Genomic DNA, 15,270 nt, shown 5'->3' with positions numbered 1-15,270 from the left:
CACCCCAAACCTCACGTGTAAGTTTTCCCTGATCTCATTTGAGCTGGTTCTCTTGTGATATAATCAAAGATGTATACACTCTTTATGTTTTTAAATATATTTGGATATTGCATTGCAAAGCTGAATTGTTATATTATAGTCAACAAAGAGAGTCCCTTATTTGAAATGTCTGTTATATGGTAGCTTTCAAATTTATCAGAAATGTATTATTTGGATATCCTTTTTTTTTATCGTGTTTTCAGGAGGTTTGTAAGATTCTTGCCGAGTCTACTGGTTTATCAGTTCAATACTTTGACGGGGAGACAAGCTTGGTAGGTGTCTACTTCATTATGTATTCATATTACACAATATATAAATGGAGTGACAGATTTACAGCAGTTTTTCTTCTGTTTTTCCTGCTCCTATTCCCTTTCCTTTTCTTTTACATTTCTTCTTCCTCTGCCATATTGTCTTCCTCTTCATTTTTACTTTCCTCTTCCTCTAACTCTTTCTCTTCATATTCCTCCTGCTTTTCTCTTCTTTTCCCTCTTACTCTTCCCTTTCCTCTTCCCACTCTTCTTTCTTTTTCCTTTCCTCTTATTCTTTCTTCTCATCTTCCTATTATTGTGTGTGTGTGGGGGGGGGGGTAATAAAGAGTTAAATCGAACAGAAAGCATGCTGGAAATTGAATGCAAATACGTATCTAATTTATTAAATGCGACATCATAGATTTAGACATTAAGATTTTTTTTTTCTTTCAGAAAAACCTGGAAAAAAGACTGAGTTCATCCACTGACATTGTCATTTCAACACCTGGACCCATTATAAATGCTGTGAGACAAGGTAACAATGTAAACATAACCTGGGGTTTTTTCACAAAGAATCAAGTGGAACTTAAGGAGGAGAAGAAAAAGAAGGAGAGAGAGGAGAAGAGGAGGAGGGAAAAGGGAGGAGGAGGAGGAGGGAAAAGGGAGGAGGAGGAAGAAGAAGAAGGAGGAGGAGGAGAGGGGGAAGGAGGAAGAGGGAGTGAGGAAGGAAAGAAATAAAAGGAGGAGAAGAATAAGAAGAGAGATGGCTTAATGCATCTGTTTCCAGGTGCTGGTAATACTACTCCAGCTTGATATCATTATCTTATATTTTCATCAGGTTATGGCAACTTGAACTGTGTATCTCATGTGGTAATAGATGAATCGGACACTATGCTTGATGATAGCTTTATTCAACAAACCCTCAAGATTTTAAAACGGATTAATGTAAGTATGAAATGACTTTTAAATCTGGTTTATGTATGGAGAATGGGGAATGGGCAGATATAATACAGTCTCTTGTTATTTGTATTGTTATTAGTTGAGATTTATTTTTCCATTTGTGATTCTATACCATTCACAAAGTGAATAAACATGAATGAATTGGTACAAGATTTACAATAAGTGAAAGAGCATTTTTTGGTTCAATGAGCCAAAACTGACTGAGTAGCATTATTGCATTAGTCTTTCATCAAAATGCATTAATTACAATCCTGAAATATACAGTAGTTCAGAGAACAGAGTTGTGTGGTCAAGAGTCAAAGGTCATGCTATCAATATTTTGTTATAAACCATCATGAATTGAATTCAAATCTTTTTAGTTCTTCAGATGACCAGTCACTAAGTGAGAATCCAAAATACCACCAGCCGCGATGCAGCCGCCAAAATTATAGATGAAGGCCTCCCAGCACCCCCCCCCCATTTAAGCATTGTCAATGCTTTAACATAAAATTGGTTGTTAATAATTGATTTGTATTAAACCCCCTCCCCCTTTCAGATTGGAGAAGGAAAGGCATGTAAAGTAACAGCCCCAGGTGAAGCCCAGCTGACAATGGTAGGAGCAACCATGCCAAGGAAAGCTACAAACATCCTTGCTGACATCATCCCAGTGAGTTGCTGATGCCCTTACATTGAAACCTGCGTATTAAGACCTCGCAATGTCAATGGGACCCCGTAACATAAATATTAGTAATTGATCTTTAATAATCAATGCAATTAATCATAGAAATCAGCCCTCACAGTCAATCTCTATTAAAGCTTTATGTTACTGTGCCTAGGGACTCGTTTCATAAAGAACTTACAATTGTGGTAACTGTTGCCGTCATGAAAACCCCAATGCAAACCTCAATTTTGATTGGCTGCTGACATCTGTTTTCATGGTAAATGCTATAATGGCAAAGTCACCATGATTGTAAATTCTTTATGAAACTCACCCCAGTAATGTGGTCTTTTAATGCAGATGGTCTTTATTCACAGGTTCCTTTCATACAAATGGCTTGTTTATGTAACCGGGTGGGTGTTTCATAAAGCTGTTCGTAAGATAAGAGCGACTTTAAGAACGACTGGTGATCCTTTCTTTTAGTAAATGGTATACACCATTGGCGATGGTTTAGCACGTAAGAAAGGATCACCAGTCGTTCTTAACCCTAAAAAGACTGGGTTAGGGTTAGCCCCCCCCTCGACATTTTTCGCGATAAATCCGCCGCGCGAAATTTTTTGACCGCGTCGCTCGCTGACTTTTTACTTTCAAGTCTCGCGCAACTTTTGAGACCAAAATTGTGACCCCCGGGTATGTGGTTCCAAAATTACGCAACATTTCGTAAGTGCATGCAGACCCAAAATTACTCAAAAACGTGAATTTGTGTACAAATCCAATGCAAATAGTGTTCTTAGCCAAAATTCATAAATGTATCATTATTTTTCCTTTTACTGCTTAAAATCAATTAATTTTATCTTGTTTATGGTCAAAATAAAGTCCCCGACAATTTCCATTGAAAAAACAATAAAAAACAAAAAGTCGAAAAACAAGGAAATACATAAGAAATTTAGAAAACAATAGAATACATAAGAAAATAAATGTGATTTTGAAATTTTTTTAAAATCAAGTTGATCAGATGCCTATCTAGAGTATGTGAAACAAAAATTAGCATTTCAGGGGCATTATTTATTTAATTAGAGCAAACTTATGATTTTACGCATAAATTAGCATAATTAATGAGACATGAGATTTTTTGCAGAATTTGATGTTATAGTTTTGTAGATAATGCCATGGGTAATGCGTGTGCCAATTTTCGTCGCGATCGCGCGATCGACGGCCGAGATCATAAGGGGGGGGCTGAATCAGCCCCCCCCCAGTCTTCTTAGGCGTCGAAATAGCCCAGTCTATTTAGGGTTAAAGTCGCTCTTAACTTACAAACAGCTTTATGAGACAGCCCCCAGGTATGTGAGGCATATACCGGTAACTAAATATTACAATAACTTTGCTATCAATGACAGCTTCATGGTAAAAAGACTCAACAGCCAATCAAAATATGAAAATTAAACGAGAACTTACCGTTTGAAGTTTAATTGATATTTTATTAGTAATAAGAGGAGGAGATTACGTGTATGAGAGAGCCCGTTACTGCGCATGCGTCAATTTTCGTAGAGTAGAAGGCGATTGTGTATAAATTTTTCGAGAACTGATTTAGCGTTTGAAGTACATGGGAGGGTGAGGAGGGACGTAATCTCCTCCTCTTATTACTAATAAAATATCAATTAAACTTCAAACGGTAAGTTCTCGTTTAATTTTCATATTTTACTACGTAATATCGTATGAGATTTTAAAGCAACACTGTCGCCTTCTAGTAAACCAGGAGTCATATTCATGACACATACCACCCTTAAGGAATAAAGCAGGACTATCTTGTAGACTACTGGCTTAGGATGGCCTGAGAGAAAGTCCTTCCACTATCCACTGGTTTATCATAGAAATTATTGAAAGTCCTTTCATTTGACCAGCCTGCTTGGCTTAGTATAGCTGATACTGGCAAGTCATTGTTCTTTGCTGCCGACGTTGAAGCCGCTCTAGTAGAGTGGGCCTTGTACTTGACTGTATCAATGCCTGCTGAACTCAGTACATATTTTAACCATCTGGAAATTGTCTGAGCAGAAACCCTTTTGTGTGGCTTCTTAAAACTGATGAACAATCTCTGTTCATTTTTTCTGATTGGTCTAGTCAGCTTCAAGTAGTACTTTAAGTATCTTACAACACAAAGTCTCTTATCTTGGGGATAAGCTTCCAGGGTTACAGATGTATCTAAATTACCTGGTTTTGACTGTTTGAACAGTTTCTCAAAGTGGAAAGAGACTGCGCTATTAGACAAACTCATTTTATCCAGTTTCATGAGGTGAAGTGTTTGAACACGTTGCGCAGAGGTCAGCGCAATAATCATACATAGTTTCAGCGTTAACATTTTAAGAGTCAATGAACTCGCTGGTGAAAGAGAATGTAGGTAATTAAGGACATGGCTGACATCCCAAATCTCTTTATATCTTGCTGTGGGAGGACGAAGATGAAACACGCCTCTCATGAAACGCTTGATGAGCGGGTGAGTTCCAACTGAATAAGGGGTGTCCAGTAAATTAAGAAAGGAAGATAGAGCACTCCGTGCACAGTTCAAAACATTATATCCAGCATTGTCCTTGTAATAAAGTTTGCTCAAGAAGTCTAACACAACAGTCACGTCTGCATTCAAATGATCCGAGCTTAATGTTTCACAGAAACTTTTCCACTTCTTCATGTATATTGCATATTGTTTCTTTGTTGACTTGCGCCATGAAGAAATAATAATCTTTACAGTTCCAGGTTTTAGGCCTTTATTTTCAAAGGGTTTGGTGATAACCTGCAACAGACAAGATCAAGGCGAGAATGTAAAGGTTCATTAGTAATAGGTTGTGTAAGTAGTGATTCACTTCTTGAGAGGAACATGGGTTTCCCAACTATCATTTTCTTGAAGAGGGGGAACCATGCTTGAGTGGGCCAATTTGGGACTACTAAAATGCCCGATGCATTGTCCTCATTTATTTTTTGGAGGCATGTAGCAACAAGACAAAAGGGTGGAAAAGCATAGAAATCCAGCCCCTTCCAATTGAGGGTGAAAGCATCTACTGCTACTGCTTCTGGATCAGGCAACCATGAAACATAATTCTCTAACTGTTTGTTGAGTCTAGAAGCAAACAGATCACTTTTGGGCAAACCAAAATGATGCACAATTTGAAGGAATTTATCGTTATTTAGCATCCATTCTGTTCTGTCATTAAAGGATCTTGACATTTTATCAGCTTGGGTATTGAGTTTTCCAGGGAGGTAGGCTGCTGTGACCCAGATATCCCTTTCTCTGCACCACATCCACAAATCTCTTGCGGCCTTATTACACTCATTTGATTTAGTGCCACCCATGGAATTGATATAGGACACTGCTGTGACATTGTCTACACGCACCAAAATATGTGTATTGCATAACTCTGAGCACAGAGATTTGAGTCCCAGCAGAGCTGGATAGTTTATTCTATTATTTATAGTTTATTCTATTATTCTGGGCATATAAAAGTTCGATGCTGTTTCATCTGCCACCAGTATTAGATTGTAGATCTGTGGCCCCCCAACCGATACCACTGGCATCGGTACGAAATTCATGTTGTGGTGTGGACCGTCTCAGAGGTGAGAAGGTTAATCGCACATTGTCTATCCACCACCACAATTCTATCTTGGCTTCTGGTGACAAAGTCATCTTTCTAACAAAATGACCCCTATTCATTTTTAATGAGACAATCTTGTCATTTTCCAGTGCCCTGTAAAATAGTGGACCATATCTCGTGGCAGGTAGAGCAGCAACGATTTTCCCAATAACTTTGGCTACGTGTCTTATGGAAGGATTGGAAGTATGTAGCAATTCAAAGCACAAGCTAATAATGTCTTGGGCCTTTTCCTCTGGCAAGGTCATTATCATTTTCTCTGTGTTGAGAACGAAGCCTAAGAAAGTGATTTCTGTCACCGGAGTGAATACAGACTTTTCTGGATTGATTAAGAAACCAAGTTTTGAGAAACTTTCAACAACAGCCTCTAGGGCTTTCTCATTATCCTGCTTTGAGTCAGCAATAATGAGAAGATCATCTAGGTAGCTCACAACCACATGTCCTTGTTTCCTCAAATCAGCCAACAATGGTTTGAGTAATTTTGTGAACAATCTAGGGGCTAACATAGCCTGTTTGGCAAAGCTTTGAATTGCCAAAATTGGCCTTGCCAGAGGAATTTTAGGTACTTCCTATGATCTTTATGAATAGGGACTGAATAATAGGCGTCTTGGAGGTCGACTGAAGAAAGAAAAGAATTTTGCGTGATAAGTTGCACCGCAGTATAAATATTTTCCATCTTAAAATGCTGGTAAGGTAGATACTTGTTAAGATCTGATAGGTCTAGAATAAGACGAAGACCACCATTCTTTTTTGGCCTAGAGAAGATATTTGATACATATTCCCCTTTCTCACTTTGACAGGGTTCAATAACATCTTTCTCCTAAAGCTTTTGTATCTCGTTTGACAAAGCTTTTTCTTCCTCTCCACTACACTTGAAGGTGAAAGGGGGATAACTTCGTGAAGGTGGTGGTTTCGCAAATTCAATTTTATATCCTTGCGCAGCATTTAGAATGGAAGGATCTGAGGTGATTTCAAGCCAATTTTCATGAAATTTTTTCAGTCGGCCTCCAACAGTGGGCCTAAAGGTAGATCTAAGGTAAGAAAATGTGTAATTTCTCACCTCGTCAGGAATTACTTGGTTCTGTGACCTTGTTTGTGGTGTGCACGTGGCACTTGGGCAGGATGTTTCTGCTTCCTCTGAGGGTTGTCGTGAGGTGGGGACTGTAGGTCCTTCCACCTGGGTCGTTGGTCTAAAAAATGCAGATCTTCACTATCTGGTGGTGGACGAGTTGCAGTGGCTGGTGCTGCACTTCTTTTCCTTCCAGCCTTAGCATACTGTGAGTGTGCACCCCGTCCTGATCCCCGACTGTAGGGGTGATAGTTATGCTGATGGGATGATTGGGGTTTGCGATTGGGGCCCTTAATAACCCCTGCAGTAACTTTCTGTTCCTCGTTGAGCTCTCTAACTTGTTTGCTCAAGTTTCCAAACAGCAAGACAGTGACTGGTGTGGTAGGCTTACAAAGGTGCCTAAAGCGAGGGTTCATGGCAGGTTTTATGAACTCCTTCCTCATGCAATTTATCTCAAAGTTGGCATTGCACATTCGAGCGGGCCTGCTTCGGCTTGGTAGACTTCCGGCTCCGCTCCCCCGCAGGGGTAGCAGGCTGCAACGCTGTCTGTCCCCCGCTCGTGGCGGCCTGGGAAGCGGTTGAGGTACCACTCGTGGTGGTTTTGTCATTAGCAGATTTAAGCGAAGATTTTTCCATGATGAAAAGGCCTTCTGTCTACAAAAGTGTGTTTGACAGAGGCTACTTCGAAACTAGTTGAATAAACAAAAAAGAAATCGTTTAAAACGATGAGGATTCCGCCAATAAAGGAGGAAATATTCTGAGAAAAAATGGGGCTCAGCAATCCGCCATTTGCATGCAGTAACGAATTGACGCATGCGCAGTAACGGGCTCTCTCATACACGTAATCTCATACGATATTACGTAGTAAAATAGAGATTTCCATGGCAGATAGTATAATGACAAATTACCTATGATAGTAAGTTTTATGCATATACCATCAATACTATTTGAATTCCTATCTGTATTTGATAAATTTTAATCAGTTATTTATTTCAGGGGACTCACATTAACAAGTGGAGCTTTCCAGTGAGTTCCCTTTTTTCATTTCTGTTCATATTCTGTTTTGTTCCTACTTAATTTGTCAATTTGTTTGAAATGAAGAAGAATAAATTCAATCAAAATTCAATCAATACTGAATGAATGAAGGAACAAAACTGAATTGAAAATTGATTTGAAGTAAAATGAAATACGAATGAAAATGAAATGAAATGAAAATGGAGTGAACATGGAATCTGTTTGGCTTTTATTTCTTGTAGCCTGAGAATCTTGAGGTGATTTCTAGCCCTCATCTTCATCGTATAATGCCTCATGTTCATCAGAAGTTTCTTAGGCTACACTCACAGGATAAAGCAGGTACGTCATTAGCATGAGTTATGGTTGAAGTTTGAGTTCGAGATTTGGTTTGTGTTCAGGTTTTGAGTTTGATGTAAATTCAAAATTTGAGGATTTGTGTTTTGCATTTTTATTTTGAGTCTTTGAGTATTCGTTTTGATTTTGATATGGAGGTTGAATTTGTGTTTAGTCTACATGTATGTGTTTTTTTTCTTCAAATTTTGACTTTTGTTTTTGTGTTTGTTTCTTTATCTTTCGTAAACTTATTTGAATTTCAATTAAATTGCCCTTCAGTTTGTATTTTATTTTTATTTCAGGAGCTTTTTATATTGAAGTTTTGCCTCTGAATTATATAGTGTTCATTAATGTTTTGACAAAAATTGTTTGAATTGTATAGAAAAATTTTAATTTACAGCTATTATAATATCATTGTTATGTCTTTCATGTATGGTCCTGTATGTCATACTAAGGCAGTTATTAACCATCACTCATACTACTCTTATTACAAGGTTTGCTGCATGTGCGATTCCTTTTAATATGTTCATACTGATACGAAATCATATATTTCATTGATTTAAGTTTTTTTCTATTTAATTTAGTATTTATTTTATAGTTTCTATTAATATTTATTTCTTTGATATGCATCCTTATAATTCAACTTACAGTTTGGAAAATAAAATGTAGACCATATCACATGGGAGTAAATGGTCTAATGATTATTTCCCAAACTTAATGTTTATTTTATGACATTTTCTTATATTTCCTCTCCATTTCATTATAATTAATATTCTCTTTAAAAAAATATATATATATATATTTTATATATATTACATTATTTTATTATCCTCCTTCATACAGTCAAGATCCTTGAGCTAGTAAAGAGAGAACAGAAGAGTCGTGTTTCCAGTACCATGGTATTCTGTAATACAGCATCGACCTGTGATTGGTTAGCTCACTTTCTTACTGAAAATGGCGTTCCAGCTCTTAGATTACATTCTAAAATGGGTGGCAAGGTATGGGTTTCAATTATATTTGACAAAGAGAGAAAGAAAATGTTCTATTGATGGTTTACAAGCAGAAGGATGTAACTCAATGTGTTGCCATTTTGAAATATTGGTACCAAATTGATCAGTAAGACCTTAAGATACTGAAACTTATAAACAAAAACAAGTCACTCAGTTACTTATCCAACTCTCTGTTGGATATGAGGCTAAATAAAACTTTACAACATCTAACTGGACCACACTTTGTTTAGTAACAGAAAGTGATAAGTCTGCAATGATTTGTTTTGTAGAGAATCATTAAACATTTCATTTCTCAAACTCACTGTTTGTGAGTTAAGTTCTTCCATTTGCTGACCTGTGATATGATGTTAATGAAATTACAAATTTCAGAAAAGGAAGTAGTGTAACTTGTACCCAGCAATCTCTTCAATGCCTTCTTATTGGCTAATAGTAATGTTTAGTATGCAACAACCTTTTAGTATTCAAGAAATTGAATGAAAGTCTGCATGCTTTCATTGATCTCACTCTTTTTGAAATCCATTTTCTGTTTCATTCTTGAAATTACCCTTTCTGACTTTTCACATTTCCTATGGGATTTGGAGAGATTTCAAATCACGTTGTAAATCATTTAGAAGCTAAGAACATCCTCTTTCCATATCCGTAAATAAAGAGTAGTGTCACCTTAATACACAATCTCCATAGTCACTATTGAACATAATTATTCCTAGCTACATTGTAATTGATGCAAGGAATCCAGAATACTCAATGAAGACATCTTAATAAATATGAATCTTATTAAAACTGCGTATTTGACTATTTGATCCAATCCTTATTTCAAAACTCACATGAAAAAATACTTTTGTACAAATAAGGACATAAACACCTTTATTTTCTTACAATCAACAAATCTTAGGAAAATTGTTTACTTTATAGTACTGCCCTTTTTCAAATCAATATGAAAACATACTTTTGTGAAAATGAAAACTTCATCCATTTTTCACTGTGTTTAAATCTCTCATCCAGTCTCGTAGTGGAATAATGAAGGCCTTCAAAGCAGGTGAAAGTAACATCCTGGTCTGTTCTGATATTGCATCCAGAGGAGTAGATACAGTAGAGGTATGTCGTATAAATTCATTTCATATCATAAGTCGCAAGGGCAGTGACGTACCTAGAGAGAGGGGACAATTAGGCATGTTGCCCGCCCCCCAAAAAAAAAAAATATATATATAAAAAAAAAAAAAATTCTGTAGAAGCCACTAGTGTCAAAATTTAGAAGGGATGAATTTTCAGCTGTGGTAATGCTCATAGCTCCAGCTGTTGAAAGGGACACAATTTCATCGCTTTACACTGATACTGAAGGTAGACCGCTTACAGTTTTTAGCTGATGTCTAATATAGTCTTCACCCAAGACACATCACTGCTCATGGGAACAGAATATCTTATAAACATGACACATTGTGCAGTAATTTTTCTTTTAGTATACCAATTTTCTGATAGCTTATTCAGTAGGGTGGTAGAGATGCAAAATTTATTTTGCATCTCTGTATCATTTTATATTATTTTAGCATTGTGCATGCCCCGCACTACGACTGATTATAGTATTCCTCAGGACATGGTGAAATAAGCTTATATTTTTTAAAGATGAGTCTGATGGATCCTATTATGGATGATAATCTATTAGCATCTACTGTACATATTACTTTGTTTTAAGCAGCACGCTATAAATGACTGGATATGATAGACATAATTATCATTAATATTATTGTTATCATTCTCATTATTCGCTTTATTTTTTACAGGTGCAGCATGTGGTAAACTTTGATTTCCCTCCGTTCATGTCTGACTACATCCATCGAGCAGGGAGGGTGGGGCGTGTCGGCAGCCAAGGGAGCGGTCATGTGACTAACTTTGTGGTACACAAGTGGGATGTGGAGCTGGTCAATAAGATTGAGGTAAGTTAACGATTACAGTGACTTGAGAACTCTCAGACAAATGATGTGATACATATATACGATGTGTTCTATAATTAAAAAGATGTATTGGTAGAAACAGGTTTCTGTACACTTCTATTTGAAATAAATGTATGAACCAAAACTGCAAACATTTTTTCGTGCAGTATCATACATGTAGTTCTGTGTGCAGTGCATATGGACTCGCAGCAAAATAGAGTTAATCTCTAATAATTTTGGTAATTCCTAATCTTTAAAGTGCAACATTAATCCTCAGGTGTATTATAGTAATGATTGGATTTATATAGCACTTTTTGCAGAGGATACAAAGTGCTGTTTGTGGTATAAAATGAGTTAAGATTTTAGTTATATACGTGTGTTTTCAGATGCTTTTTGAAGAGGTCATTTTTTAAATGTTTCAGAGAGTTTGAAGAATCAATTAACATTTCCCAGTCATGTTTATATATTTTCCTCCATGGTATGATTTCAATCTCACGACCAGAACTTGTGTCAGAGCTGCCAAGTAGTACGATTTTTCCGTATTTCATACGGAAATCAATTTAAAATACGGCACTACGCTTTTTCATGATAAAATACGGAAAAAACAAATTAGATAAGAAAAGGTATTGTTCGCCCCACTATAGCGTCTGGGAGCTTTCGGGCGGAGATAAAAAAATGGCAGCCGTGTGTTGCTGCCCTCTACGTTCAATGAGTTGTGCTTTCATCAAGGCTTTCCAATTAGAATTTTTCGATATCCTGGCGAATCAAGTTCCTAGCGCACGCACATAGTTTACAAGCGCAAAGCAGCAGCTCAAATCGCGATATTTTGCGACTGGTAAATACGTCTGTAAGGATGATGACGTCATCCAAGATGGCAACTTACGTTGACCGACGGAAGGATCAAAGATGACGATGTTTCGATCATCATTTGAAAGGAATTAGCGGTAACTGCGGTCTAAGGTACGATATTTCTGAATTTCATACATTTTTCCGTAAATATGGATGCAATTTCTTTTTCATAATGCGACATTCTATGATTTTATGTGCAAAAAACGATCGGAAAAAATCAGGTTTCCGTCGAATGTTAGATCTATTAAACGTTACTGCTAATACGTCTGTACGTGCGGGCCTTCAAATTCTTCAGTCTATGTATTGGTGAATGAACCAACGCAGTTCAGCGGAACAACCAAAATCTAGACTGAAGCTTTTGGTCTCGTGTGCGACGGTGTGGGGCGCAAAATAATGTAAGAAGTGATCGAACTTTGCCATTATGCATGCATATTTATCTCACGGTAAAAATACGGATTTTTTTGTCAAAATACTGATTTTGGGGGATAAGAATACTGAAAATGCAAAATACAACTTGGCAGCTCTGTTGTGTTTTCTGTAAAATACAAAGTGTTGTAACATCAAATGTTTTGTAACTTTCACTTGCACCATATAGTTTTGAAGAAGGAATGAAGAAATTATTGTAAACTAGAATTTTAATTCGTCATGAGGACGAATTAGGTGATCTGTCTCTGATTTTATGAACACGAAGACAATCAGCATGTTTATTGAGATAAATATGATCATCATGATGAAAACTGAACTTTTCTTACGAAAAGAATATGTTGAATACTCTTGAAAAAGAGGGAAATGAGAATATGTGAAATACATGTAGGTGTAGGCGATACACATTGTACATGTTATAGGCTTATTAAAAACGATTTTAATCTACTTAATTGTGCGATATTTGAACTTATATACCTTGTAATGGTGATTAAGGAACATTTGCGAAATGTTGAAAAGAAAAAAAAAAGAAAAAAAAATTATGTCCACTTTTGGGTTCGAACCGGGGACCCTAAGGACGCAAGTCTGATGCCTTACCCATTGAGCTACACGCTTCCCATAGACTTAACACATAAGCAAAAGGAGAAGATCTGAAATCCAATTTTGCAAGTGAAATACGGGCATGATCCTGGCATCTGATCGGAAAATGGAGACCACACTTGCGATAGCTTACAATCTCAGCTACAACATACTCAAAGCTCAGAGAAAACCAACAAACAGAAATGGAGATATGGCTCGCGAAATAGAGGAATGTAAAATCCAGTTTTGAGAAAAAGTCATTTCCCATAGAGATTGCACACAAAATGAGTGAAAATGACATAACTCTTTAACTTGGATTTTTTTAGGATGTTCCATTCCTTTAAATGTTAATATAGCCATCACAATAGAAAGAGTATGTCCTCAGCTACAACATATTGAAAACTGAGCGAAAATTGACCAATATTTACAGAGTTAGAGTCAAATTAGCATAATTATGATGACGTCATAAGTAGCAAAATGGAAATTTTGAGTTCAGACGTCATTTTCATGACGTTATGATATAATTTCGGGTCAAATGTGACATGAAATCATATCTCCCATCTATACTCCATTCGAATGTGAAAAAAAATGGGGGTCAACGGACTACTTTAAAAGCTATAATGAATTTTGTATAGGCATGTTTTTGCACATATATTGTCTATGTTTAGTGCGCGCGTGCTGTAAACTTTGATGGAGGCTAATTCCTTTATTACTTGTCGTAGAAAGTTGATCAAGGTATCAAATTACTCAGAATTTTATTACGGATGCATTGATATTAAAAATATGGTGATCCTATGTTGTATAGTGCTGTTACGCGCAGAAACGCGCGCGGAACCGTGCGCGCGCGCAAATTTTTGAAATGCTTAAAATGACCTGATTCATACTCTACTTTGGTCAAAAAGTGATTTTGAGCATTTTAAAATTTTGACGCGCGCGTACGCGCACGTCGTGACCTTTACATGACCTTTGATGACATGGGCGGTTGACCCTTGACCTGAAGTTAATGTGATGTAAATATTGTTGATTTTCGATAGTTGATAATGAAGATATGATTGATAATGTGATTTTACAAAATGGCGTCTAGATGACGTCATGATGACCTTTTGACCTTGAACTTGCTTTATACACATCACATGATAAGTCCCCATATCTGATGATATTTTGAAGATAATTGATGATGTAGATTTGGAGATTTTGTGCTAACAAGAAAAGGGCGGAAAAATAAAAATAAATAAAGAAATAAAGAAAAAAGAAAATTCGTACGAAATTAATAGTTGATCTGTCGATTGACAGATCACCTAATTATAACATGTTAATAAACAATGTTGCATCAAGTAACAAGTGCATATTCACAACAAAAAGGGGGATAAAATTGACATTTTGTGAGTTTGTCAGTTCTCTTTGAGTTTATGCACAATTGAATAAGTAACATTTAATAGCTGTTATTAGTCGAAATATAAATGCTAGTTGTGGTAACATTCTAAAATGAGTTGAATGAGAATCCAGTAAAATGACCACCAAAGTGTTTGAATGCATATTGAATAAATATGTGTCAATCGATTCCAGTAGGTGGTGTGGAATAGCTGAGATGTAGACCAAATAAGCCTGGCTTTCCATTCATGTGTTGAATTTTTCTAAGCAATCAATATAAACTGTCCGACATTGTGTTGGTGATCTTCAGTGCGATCAGTTTACAGCTTTGCTTTCATGATTTCACACAGAGTTTAGGTTTATGCAAATGAATGAGATTTCCAAAGTTATCCAGATTCTTCTGAATGTATTAACAGCTGCAGTTATGTCAGTTTCTATAAATAGATTATCCATAATGAGAACTCTGAGCCCTGTACAATATAAAAGATACAACCAATTGTATTTCAATCGAGGCCTGTGTAAAATATTATGTATCTTGGGGTCTGTGGCAAACCATGTCCATGATAATGTATATAGTTTGTTATAAGGCCAAAATTCAATTCCTAATCACAATTTCCTTATTTGCATTATCAACTTTTTTGGTGAAGTTCAAATACAAACATTGATAGATCAGTTTATGTATCAAGGGCATTTATATAACAGGACAAGGAAGTTGAAATGTTTGAGGATGGTTGATATGGTTTCTTTTGACAGTAAATCTACCAAGATGCATTCCTAATGCAGGATATTTTCCCCCTTTTTTTATATGATGTGAATGCAAGTTATATTGATCTATTAGTTGGGGAAAAAAAAATTGAATTATATTGGAAAAATTAGAGGTTTACAATTGAAAAATCACAATCCACACCTATAGATAGTGTTTTACTACAAACTTTATTAGGTTAAACTGATAATAAGAATTTACGGTACCTGAAACAGTTAAAATCATAATCTGGACCATGGTGAATTCCGTGAATAATAAACCTTGCCTAAAAAATAATAAAATCTGTTCCTATTGGAAAATATTTTGTATTATTCATACATTATAATCACTGGACTGTTTGAATCAACTGGTTTTGGAATGAAAAACTACCATTTCCTGGCATATTCATCTCCCTTGTATTTTCTCCTGC

General features: G+C 36.3%; 1 protein-coding gene across 1 annotated transcript in view; it reads left to right on the top strand.

The window, feature by feature from the left end:
- LOC121418732 (probable ATP-dependent RNA helicase DDX28) overlaps positions 1-15,270 on the top strand; it is a 38,008-nt gene that overhangs the window by 7,692 nt on the left and 15,046 nt on the right. Inside the window, exons 6-13 of the mRNA XM_041612810.1 lie at positions 243-311; positions 741-822; positions 1,126-1,232; positions 1,783-1,893; positions 7,848-7,944; positions 8,782-8,936; positions 9,951-10,043; positions 10,727-10,879. Of these exons, the coding sequence (XP_041468744.1) occupies positions 243-311; positions 741-822; positions 1,126-1,232; positions 1,783-1,893; positions 7,848-7,944; positions 8,782-8,936; positions 9,951-10,043; positions 10,727-10,879 (867 nt within the window). The remainder of the gene's footprint in view (positions 1-242; positions 312-740; positions 823-1,125; positions 1,233-1,782; positions 1,894-7,847; positions 7,945-8,781; positions 8,937-9,950; positions 10,044-10,726; positions 10,880-15,270) is intronic.

Source organism: Lytechinus variegatus, chromosome 7 (genome assembly GCF_018143015.1).
Source record: "Lytechinus variegatus isolate NC3 chromosome 7, Lvar_3.0, whole genome shotgun sequence".
In the NCBI taxonomy this organism is placed as follows: Eukaryota; Metazoa; Echinodermata; class Echinoidea; order Temnopleuroida; family Toxopneustidae; genus Lytechinus; species Lytechinus variegatus.
Note: the sequence above shows the minus strand (reverse complement) of the source record. Positions and strands in the feature narration are given on the sequence as shown.